The sequence below is a fragment of the Rhopalosiphum padi genome, chromosome 2 (assembly GCF_020882245.1).
Source record: "Rhopalosiphum padi isolate XX-2018 chromosome 2, ASM2088224v1, whole genome shotgun sequence".
Classification (NCBI taxonomy): domain Eukaryota; kingdom Metazoa; phylum Arthropoda; class Insecta; order Hemiptera; family Aphididae; genus Rhopalosiphum; species Rhopalosiphum padi.
Genome location: NC_083598.1, coordinates 78,505,169 through 78,517,399, shown reverse-complemented (window position 1 = coordinate 78,517,399; position 12,231 = coordinate 78,505,169). Strand labels below are relative to the sequence as shown.

Below are 12,231 nucleotides of genomic sequence, written 5' to 3'. Positions count from 1 at the left end.
ATGTATATATATATATATAAGGATATAATACTGCACGTGCAAAACAGGCACCGGCGGGTTACTGCGCGAAAATGATAATAACTCTTCGCGTTTGGCCACCACTGCGTGTGTGTTGGCGCGCGCGTGTGTATATATATGTACCTATACCTTATTATCGCACCAGACAATCGGCTTTACTTTATAGGAGCTGCTGCTTAAACGCGATACTCGGCGCAGCAATATTGTCGTCTATACTCCATACGATGGACGTCCGAGGATAGACTAAGCGTTTGTTTTGTATAATATGTGTTTTATTGTTCGAGGTAAATTTTCTTTCGAACCATTGTTAAAGGCGTCTGTTCGGCCATTTCTCACCACGTCCAAGAATATGATATATATGACGCATATATATATATATATAATACTGCTGCTGTATATAAGTATAAGCACTCGACGATCATCCACGCCAGACCTCTGCGGGAATAATAAAAACGACCAAAACCGACATATTCACGATATTCACCGACATCGATAAAATAAAATATATAAATATTAAATACTGTTTATTTGACTCCTCTAACTTATTCGTAGTCGAAAGTTAACAATAATAATAATATGATTATTTGACCTAGCCTGTTTTGCACCCTCAGAAGATATTATAGCCCATGGATGTTTATACCGTAGTTTTAGGTTTGCTTATTCTATAAACTAAAATTGTATTATATAGGACCTATATAATACAATTTTAGTTTATATATACCTATATTATTCATTATATGGTATTCATTATATATACATACAAGCATTAATGTACCTGTTTATGTATAATAATATATTATTTACCATAGTATTTTAAATTGAACAAATATTTTAAACTGCAGCTATAATATACGTTTATATAGTTATTTGTTAATAACGGTATTTATCATCTATATTCGTGAATTATTTATTTACTATTAAGTATTAACTATATTTTTATATATTTTTTTAAAATTTAAATTAGAACTTTTTGAAGATTATTTATAACTATACAAATTATTTATAAACTTAAGTTTATTATTATTAAAAAAATTAATACATTATTAGTAATATTTCTATACTTTTTTAAGTTTATTAATAAAGCAAAAGACTAGCAAATTTATCAGTTTTTTTAAACTTATTAAATGATATATAAGAAACAACAGTCCGGCTATAACGCTCAATGTGCACGCACGTAGTTGCTTATGAGTTCCGTTATCGCGTTTGCCGTCCGATAATATGGCAGACAAAGTCCACGACACCGGTGGCGGTCCACTCCAAACGTCTATGCCTAACAAACGTAATCTTTCTAATTCGTCAATTTCTCCAAAAGTTGCCGATAAAAAACCAAAAATATTCGTTACACCTAATCGGTTTGCTGCTCTGTACTCCGAGGATTCTAGTGACACCGTATTTATCACATCCACCAACAGTGCATCAGCTTGTAACGAAAAACCGGGTCCTGCAAATCAAAGTATCGAGCAGCCAACGCTCGATGTACAAGACGTCACGCCACGGGCTCCACCGTTTTACATCTCCAACATCTCAAATTTCTCCGCTTTCACAAATGTACTAACAAAGATAACTGGTCCTAACGCATTTACCTGTAAGTCCACTAAATCATACCTAATCGTTTATCCCAGGGGTGTATATAACTACAATACTATTTTGACTCATCTCAAGGATACTGATTCTAGTTTCCATACCTTTCAAGCTCACGTTAATCGCTCATTCAGAGTCGCAATACGAAATCTCCACCATTCCACACTGTGTTCGGAAATTTCTCTGGCTTTGTCGGAGGAAGGACATTCGGTGAAACAAGTCATTAATGTCAAAAATAAAAATAAATGCGGTCTCCCATTATTTTTTGTTGATTTAAATCGTCAGAATAACAACAATGATATCTTTAATATTACTTCGCTACTTAATACCAAAGTTATAATCGAGAAACCTCATTTGTCCCGTCGTGGTCCACCACAGTGCCACAATTGTCAAGCCTTTGGCCATACCGATAACTACTGTCAACATGAATCTAGATGCGTCAAATGCGGTGGAGACCATCGCTCCGAGGACTGTATCAAGGATCGAGCTAGTCCAGCCAAATGCGCGCTCTGTTCTGAGGTCCACACGGCCAACTACAAAGGATGCCGTGTTTATCAATCCGTTATCAAAAAACGCACTAAAGTGCTCACAAGAGTCTTGCCAGTCTCAGATAAGCCCCCGTCCATTCACACCCGACGCAAAGGAGTACCTAGGACTTATGCAGAAGCAACTGTGGGCAATTCAAATAATTTAAACTCTGAACCTATTTCCAATATTATATCCCAATTTATTACGCAACTTAATTCCCTCTTTACTCCATTGATTTCTCTTTTATCCTCTCTATTAAACACATTACTTTCTAAGAATACCTTATCTCCTTAATTGCAAACTTCGCGAAATCATAAATATCTAAACTGTTGTTATTAAATATTCTGTGATTATGTTACTTAATCTTAATTGGATACGAAATCATTTTCTACCGTCTATCATTATTTGTATTAATCAGATTTATTATTATCATGTTTAATATTATTAATTTAATTGTATACTGTAATTGTCGAACTATAATAGCTGTAGCTGAAAGTTCTAAATAAAAATAAAAAAAAAAAAATATAAGAAACAAAAAATATTAAAATCAATTTTTTTTTATTAAGTTTTCATTATTTTACATAACTCAAGAAAGCAAATGTTACATCTACAAAGGGGAAAAAAAATCCAATCCATGAAAAAAAATTAACTTGTATAAAAAGGAAAAAAAGCTAATTAACTAACAAATAATAATTTTTTTTATTTCAAATGAAATTCAGTTGATATATTTTTTTTAATATTTAAAAAGAGTGAACTTTGTCAAATGTAGGTGGTCTAAAGTAAAGAAAATGAGTTTACAAATAACTATATTATGCAATTAAAAAAGTTAAGGTATGTCTTAGTTGCAGAGACTATAGAGATAAATGGAGTACTATTACCAAAGCTCATATTATTAACTAGGTATATGTAAGAATTACACATAACTTTAATGATTTTATTAAAAATATCAATTTCTTTTAAAGTATATAAATCGTATAATTTATTATGTTTAAAAACATGCAATAATATATTGTTATATTAAAACATATTGTATAATAATATATTTGAGTTAGTATATTCAAGTATTTATAACAATTGAAAATTTTGTTAAGACAAATTGATGTACAGAAACAAATTAAAACTGAATAATTATATAAGTAAATATAATCATTACATATAACTTTTATATTTAGGTCTATATATAGTTAAGTATATAGGAAATGACATTTTTATATTTGATTTTTACTTAAAGTATAAAATTAGGTGGAAATTCTAAGTCGTACAAAATACGTCATAATTTCTGTTAATACTTAATGGATTATAAACAGTTTACATATTATATTATACGTATAACTCAGGATAACGGACCGTTTTAATATTGAATAAGATGATAAAATAGTAAATATTATTTTGTATAAACTATTTTAATAAAAACCATATTATAAAAGAAAATAAATGAATAAATTATAAAAGTGCTATACAAAAGAGGACAAATGCGCGTACACTATATATCGTATAAATGGATGACGTAGGTATCCTTCGTTAAGAGGAAAACTGTTTTGAAAATATCATAATACAGTCTTAGGTATATAAAATATTACCTATTATTTTTTTCACGCACATATTTTGTCTACAATTAACAGTACATATATCTATATATTATATCAGATGTCATTCAAAGCAAATAATATAATGTATACGTATTTCACAAATTGTGTTCGTTGTGTGATGTTGTTTGCCCTAAGCATATGCACACGTGAAAATCGCACGTGCATTTATGACAGCACATCGGCGGTACCGCGGGGAAGAGGAATTAAACCTACGTCATCGGATGATTTATCGCGATCAGTACACCGCAGATGAAAATTATATAGGTATGTATATATATATTTATATAGGTACATGACGTAGTTTTCGCGTACTCTGACTAGCGAGCAGAGAATTCACAGCATTCTCTTGCGATGCTCTAAAGTTTAAACCAATATACAATATATTATGTATAGGTATAAATATATATATATATGCACCGTCGCATTTTATTATCCGCAAGCTTTATGATTGACGCGGTTGTCTATATATATCATATAGTATATATATATATATATATATATACCGCGCACATTCAGTGGCTAAAATACGTATATTTAAATATGGCTTTCTTTGTTGTAACCGCGGTTATATTGTGATATTACAAATATATATATATATATATGTAGTAACGATTTGATAAGTAAAAGGGAACTTTTTGACATATACATATTATAATACGTATATACATTCGATTAATATAGTTTTGTTTTTTTATTATATTATTATTAAATAACAGTTTAATATCGATTAAGTCGTTGAAAATAACTAAACAATGCGTGTAAGAAGTGTACACATAGAAATCTTATTCACTAAAAATATTATTATTATTATTATTGTTATTATTACGGAATCAACAAATATTTTCACCTAATTAAAAAATTTGATGGATGATGGCGACTCGCGCGGTTAAGCGAACACACATACTAGGCCGCAAGGTCACCCTCGGACGCGTCTCAAAATCGTTCAAAAATGTCTGCGCACGCTCTCGAAATTCACCCCTCGTGCAGACAGTCGAGCATCGTCCGCGCGCGCACCCACCTCGGAGGCGGCGGCGGTCGTCGGCCCCGCAGTCTTTGATCGTCGCCGGCCGTGCGCGTCGTCCTCACATAATTATTATATAGGTATATCGTATTATTATGTCGTCCGTGTGCGCACGCGCGCCCCGTTTTCTCGTGAATGGGCCGTGACGTCACGCCGAACGTGTGCCGTGGCGCGTGCCTTGCCGGGTGGCGGCGGCGGCATCGGCATCGGCATTTGCCTACACCGCAGCCGCCGTTTTCGCGGTCACGGCCAACAAAGGTCGACCGCCTCCCGATTTTCACTGAGCGGTGGCGGTGGCGGCGGTCGAAACGGCACGTAAAGTATTTCATGGCGGCGTGCGTGGGGCGCCCATTGACTATAATATTATGCCGTATAACGGTATGTCCCGAAGGGTATTATTATCACACCACCGCCGCCACTACCACCACCACCAACACCACCAACAGCAGCACCACGTCATTGGGTCATTCGTTTTCGACCACTCCGGAGTCCGGATCGATAATCAGTTGTATTTTTTTCTCTCTCGTATTTTTATTCATTATTTATTAATTAAATTGTTTTTCTCGTAAGCAAATTATGTGCTTTAACGACAAATTCAACGGTCTAGTAATACAATATTTTTAGTGTTCTACACACTCCGAGTATAGGTAAATTATAATACTATACAGTCGGGGACTGGAATTTATATTATTTCTGTTCGATTATGATTTCAGTATTTCGGCGAGTTGAAAAACCAATTGAACAATTTACATTGTTTCGTAACAAGTTTCAACATACATTTATAAATTACGACAAATAAAATAACAATTCAAAAGATCAAAACGATTATTAAAACGAGGAAAAACATAGGGTTCCTTTGTAATGCGTAGGTAATATTAAAACATCATTTCCGATTGGTGTTGTATTTTTAAGTCCTTGTGGCTTTGGCGAGGTTCCTGCGTGTTCTAATATTTTCAGTGTCTGAGTATAATGGTATGTAAAATATGCATTATTGCTAGTCCTGATCGATTGATTGGTCAGTATAAACCGAAATAAATAATTGTGAATGTCATATACCTAAAGGTACCTCGTCATCGTATTAATAGTTTTGAACCACTACGCTTCAAAATGTCGACTTTTGTGTGTCACCGCGGGTGACCAGAATAATATGAATATTAAGCAGTAATAATAATAATAATGACACGTTTCAAATATTTCATAGACCTAGCTATGGATAATATTTAATTAGAATATATTAATAATAAATTAATAAATAATAACACAATAGATATCGATCGCCGCAGCGTCGACATTGGCATCTATGCTGTGGTGCTAAATAACCGAGACGTGTTTTACATTTTAATCAAAATTAAGAAAAAACTTTTTTTAACAATAAGTAAATTTGTTAAAATAATATAATGTGATTGATAAAGTTGAGACACCATTAGAAAAATTGTTATAAATATTTAAAATTTTAAACAAAATAAGTATATATATCTAGGTACATAATGTTTCATAAATTTGGTGTTCTTATTAATATTTAATCTTTAAGTATATGATTCTAATTGGAAAATTCTTCAGTAGATTTTTGGTTTCAGCTCTCATACGACTTATTTTGTGATTCGTCGAGTTTCGGTTGGATATTTAAAACTTTAATTTGTATAGTTTGTGACTGTTGGTTACGAGTAGCATAGTTTCAAAATTGTTAGTGTTCTGATAATTTATAAGTTTTTTGTTTATTTTATTGGTTCTGTCGTTTAGGTTTAAACTTTAAGTTTGGGTTTACAACACTCTACAGATGGATGTAATTGACATATATTTTAAGCCATAATGGCAATACAGTTTATACGATAGTATTACGGCTACTTAGAAATAAGTTCATTGTGTCAGGAATAGGCAAGTTAATTTTTATATTCTATGTATAAAGTGACTATAATAATTTATAAGAATATCATTAGTTTTTGCTTTATCATCTGCCTGTAACATGTGTTTCAAAGATGGTTCATTCATAATCCAATATATTCGATTCATATATTACTCGACCAATGTGTAAATTATTAAAGATTTTTTGCGTCTTGTATTTTATAATTTTATATTATATGGGCTCAAAACATTATTCTTAGATCAATATATCTTCCATTTAATATAATAATAACTATACCAAATAATAGTATATAATATTATTTATATAATTAAATTATATTATCATTGTATTCCTATTCTTGATTAGTAATAAGTTGTTCAAATTTATATGAACTCACGAAGAACGTATATTAATCTCATCGTGTGTGCTTATAAAATACAATATTTTAATTTATTTATATAGTTTATATACACTTTAAATCCGGTTAAATAGAAAATTCCGATTGATATAGCTTCCTGTTGATTGCAACATGTAATCATACATTTTTAACATGGTCACTATATTTTATTAAATTATTGTTTCATAAGTATTCTACATAAATGCTGTGGTATCAACTAAGTACCTAATTTTTTACCGATAAAACATTTTATCCCCTTTATACATGTTTTCCTATACACGCGCCATAATATAACTTATCTAACCTATATTTTAGTATCATACTTAATATATATTAAATTATTATTCATTACCATTAAATTAAATAGGTATACTAATTATAATACCCTAGCTGGCCTAACCTATGGTCATTTGACACTGCTAAAATAACAATGATAAGACTAATATATAGCTACTATAATATTATTATAACCATGTACTTATTATTGTTACGGAGTACAGAATTGTGTAGACTACATAAATGTTAGCGTAGATAATGTAAAATAATCAACTTTTCTTTTCTTTTAACTAATAAGTAGTGTCTTATGATTTTACCATATAGATACCCTGAGAAAAATATTCTTTACATTTTTAATTGCTATTCAACTGCTTATTATTATTTTTTTTAAATATGACATACATAATTTATGTAATTTGGTTAGTAAAATTAACTTTTTACTGACCAAGATATACATAAATTATCGAAATTTTGCTTTATATAGGTATACGAATACTTAAACAAATTCGTTCACATAGTTTTATTGTTAATGCTTAGGTACTTAATTGTTACGTTTTAAATAGATATTTATTCTGCTATATTATTTGGCGATTTCATTATAGTATGGTTTTTGTTTTATTTTTTTTTTTGTTGTAGTACTCAATTATTCGTATGTTTATAGTTTTGATAATATTTTTTGCTACCTCTTCAATTTCATATTTTAATACATGCATATTACTGTTCATAATAATTTTTTGACTAAATTATGATGCATTCAATGTAGGATAGTATTACTTTTTTCAAAAGATTCTTAGTAAAAAATGAACTTTTCAGTAAGATTTTAATGATCGTCTCGCTGTTTTCTTCTCTTGACAAAATTGTTTTGGTAAACGTATCTCAAACAACCGGATCGAAATTATATTTTTAATTAACCACTATCCGCACTAGGAAACACTATTAAACTGAGTACGTAAACCGATTATTACAGTGCGCCTCCGATTATTATTATTATTATTATGTCGCCCACTCGGGACACCTTGGGTTTACTGGCCCTCTCTGATCGCAATTCCATATAAAGCTATACACGGCCATACCTGTTTTTTCTTTCTTTTATTTTATGAACGTTTTGCGAAAACGACATGTTATTCTAACTTTAAAAACCTTACTCAGGGCCTCCAAAAACTGTAGGGTTCCTCTCTATATTATAGAATAATGAATTCACATCTAGAATACATTCATCCTATTGGTTATAATATTATTTTTAGAAAAAAATATAAAAGAATTTTCATAAATATTTTCAATAGTTGTGTACCTACATGTGAGTATTTTCCGATTTTTATAATTCGAATATTAATATGAACAATAATTATTATTAGGTAGGTATATTCATTGTTTTGTTTGAACAAAAATGTCTTGCACACTTGAATGGGCGGTGAAATATAATTTACTTACGTATTCAAATTTATGTAAAGCCATGTTGTGGTGTCCATTTTAGTATATTCCACTCGTATAATAAATACATCAATATACCTAACCCCGTAGAGAATAAAGCGGTAAATCCTATAAAAATTGTGTTTACAAGTGTGGTTATTAACGAAATACCCAATAAAAACGTTAGCCAGTTACAAACTTTCTCTTTTTTTATTTTTCAATAATGATTTAAATTGCAATCGATATTCTATTAACAATATTATGAATTTTAAATAATCATCTCAAACTTTTACTATCGAATTTATTATACATTATTTATAGTTTATACCTATACCTAATGATGTATATTATATACATTAACACCATTAAAATACATATATGCATTAAACTTGCATCGATAGCGTATAATATAGGTATATACTATGTATAAGTAGAAACTTTTCCGATAAAACAGGATGAGTGCGAAATTTAAAATGAATCGATTAAGTTCTGTTTTTTATACGGACAAATTATTTTCGATCAGAATAAATTAGTATTTAATTATAGATATACTCGTAATTTACATCTATATCTATACAGCTAATGTGGTGGTGATTTAGAATATTTTAGATCGACTTTGTGCAAGTATAGTTTACCTACAAATTAAGAAGTAAGGTCTGATTAACATATGCAATTTTTAAAAAAAGGTTATTATTTCTTTATTATTTTGAAATGTATTCGATTTTGACATCCGTAAAATCTTAAAAACTATATGTTTCCAATAGAGCTGACTCATCCGGTTAACGTGAAGGAAAAAAACAAACTAGCGAGTACACCCGCCAGCGGTTTCAGAGCTATTTACAAATCGAAGTACACTCACCGATACCATAATCAATTATAAATACCAGTAATTATAATTATGTTTTGCTCGTGCGCACGTCTGTGGTGTACTTATGTATACAAGAGCCCCGAAGGAAAGAATATACGTAAAATATATATAATGTAATGCGTACGCGATGTTATCTGTATGAGGAAATTTCTATCAATCAGAACACACTATACACAGTCTGAGATAAAAAGTCCCTCGAGCTAATAACCGCCCATAACGATTGGCTTTTAGACTTAAGTTGACAGTGTAACGGATTTTATGGTTTAAATAGCCCTTAACGTGTTTTAATAGTTCTACATAATTTCCTATTATAAGAGAATATTATATTATATTTTATATTTAAAAAAAAATTATTTTTAAATATTTTTAAATCTTGATTATTTTTTATGTACTTACCTACTATAGTTACGTAATCACACGAAGTTTATTTTCCAACATCATAATGTATGGAAAAATTGACAATTTAACATTGGTTTTTAGAAATGTATTATTTATATTCACTATAAATGGTAAACTGTTAGATATGCAATATTTTACTTATACACTATTTTACTTAAATATAATTAACAAATCAAAACTCTATATACACGGTAGAAACCCTAACCATCATAACCACAGTCCTCGACCGCATAAAAAATTCACCTAACTCGAGTTCATCTAATGGAAAACAAAGACCCAACAATCTGCGCTTTATGTGGATGATAAGTGATCATCTTCACGAAATACATAAGATGATCCTAAGACGAAACAACTAATAAGGTGCAAACATAAAATAAATATAAACTTTAATGGAGCTGCAATAGTACTAAAAGTTTTGGTAGACTCCCATTCGTTATTATACACGTATTTATACATTTAACTGTAACGCGCGTATCGTTTTATCAAGTACATTCGTCATCGTCGTCAACCGCCGTGAAAACCGCGCGCGCTTTTCGGGGTCGGGTGCTGAAGGGATAAACGGAGGGGTGTGCGAGTGATCGGGTTCGGAGGGATGTTAACGATGGTCGTAAATGCGTATTATAGCGTATAGTGGTTGTACGTACCTGTTGCGGCTGTGCTCCCACCGCCACCGCCGCCACCACCGCCGTCCAACCAATCGGCGAACAGCCAATCGTCTGCTGTGACTGCGGTCGTGGTCGACGGATCCCTTCCGTCGACTACCACGACCGCCGGCGCCGCCGCCGCCGCTACCGACGAAGAAGACGCGGCCGCAGCCGCCGCAACCGTCTGAAGTCTGTGCAACGCTCCGCTGGTGACCGTGGCCGTGGCCGCGGTCGGCGGCGGCGGGACCGCCGGCGACGGAGATGGCGGCTGCCCGTCACCGTCCAACCCCCGACGTCGTCTGTTCCGCAGCGACTTGCGTTCGCCTCCGCCGTCGACGCCAACATTCTTTTTCATAGCCCGCGCAACTTCGCCGTCTCGCGGTGACCACCATGGCCAGCGTCAGCTGCGCACGGCGACGCCGCCGACCATCGGGTACCCGCGTCCCGTATATCGGATAGACCGCGCGTACTGCAGTGTTCCAACGAGCGGCAGCCGCACGAAACGTATGTTCGCCACAAGACTCCTGTATATTGTTGTCGCGGGTCGATAGCGATACAACCGTACGGGGAGATATCTCGTGTACCGCGACCGTACGAGAACGCACCTCGTCGACCGACCCGACGAAAATTCGAAAAAAACCAATACCTAACGACGTTGCGAACGAAAACCGCGAGCGCGTGCGTGACCCGGCGTTTACGTCTGCAGCGGCGAACAGTAATGCGGCGGGTGGGGGATACCGCACGAAGAAGATTCGAAACTCACGCGCGCACGCACGCACGCACACACACACACACACACACTTATGCACTTGTACACTTATGCACTTATTATAATGTACGTTCCGACGACGGCGGCAGCGGCGGTGGTGGGCACCGCGGTCCACACGTGCAGGAATACGCGACGGACGAGATGATAATAATATTATGCGAGATGGTCGCGTTGCGCGCGTGCATGCGGACGACCGCGGCGGCGGTCTGATGACAAATACGCGCGCGATATTAATATTGTTATTACGTAGGTACAGATTTCATGTGTGCGCGCGCGTCCGCACCTGTTGGCGTTCTGGTCGCCGTCCGGATAGGGTGTGCGCGCCGAGGACTTTTTACGCGACGGCCGGTCCTCCGCGACGGTTAGGTACACACGCGTGTGGCCGCCGAACGACCGGCCGGCCGTTGCCTATACGGCGCGACCGGTGAACGGTGCCGCCGCCGCCGCCGATGGTGTCTGTAGGCGGAAAAACCAAGGCAACAACTCCGTAAATGAAACGCGCGGCGGCCGTGTTTTTCGTCGGACCGCGGGCGTACGGCGCGCTGACGTCACGGTCGTGTTCACCGCCGACGAGCATGACGTCATGCGCGCGCGAGTTTTGACGCGCCCCGCCGATGCCGCGCGACTCGACGTGTGCTGTACATCGCATATAATATAATATAATATGTATACTCTGCACATCAGACCGCAGTCCACACTATACACATGTCGCGAAATCGTGTGATAGGTACATTTGTATATATCGGACATCATTATGTAATGATATGATGATAACGCGTATTGAGATGGGTTCTATAGACGATAATACGTCGTCGGATCGACGTGTGTCCGTTGATTTGAATGTCCTGGGATTTCGGTTCATTTTGGTTGAAGACCATAGGCGTGCGC

At 34.7% G+C, this 12,231-nt stretch overlaps 2 protein-coding genes across 2 annotated transcripts in view; one reads left to right on the top strand and one right to left on the bottom strand.

Annotated features, from left to right (window-relative positions):
* Positions 1-11,653, bottom strand: part of LOC132919378 (protein lozenge-like) — a 28,518-nt gene extending 16,865 nt beyond the window's left edge. Inside the window, exon 1 of the mRNA XM_060980956.1 lies at positions 10,575-11,653. Within this exon, the coding sequence (XP_060836939.1) occupies positions 10,575-10,929 (355 nt within the window). The 5' untranslated portion in view covers positions 10,930-11,653. The remainder of the gene's footprint in view (positions 1-10,574) is intronic.
* On the top strand, positions 1,168-2,623 carry LOC132922914 (uncharacterized). The gene is made up of 2 exons (XM_060986660.1): positions 1,168-1,603; positions 2,034-2,623. Exons 1-2 carry the CDS (start codon positions 1,237-1,239, stop codon positions 2,291-2,293), a joined length of 627 nt encoding a protein of 208 aa, XP_060842643.1. The 5' UTR covers positions 1,168-1,236; the 3' UTR covers positions 2,294-2,623.
* Positions 11,654-12,231: the final 578 nt, after the last annotated feature.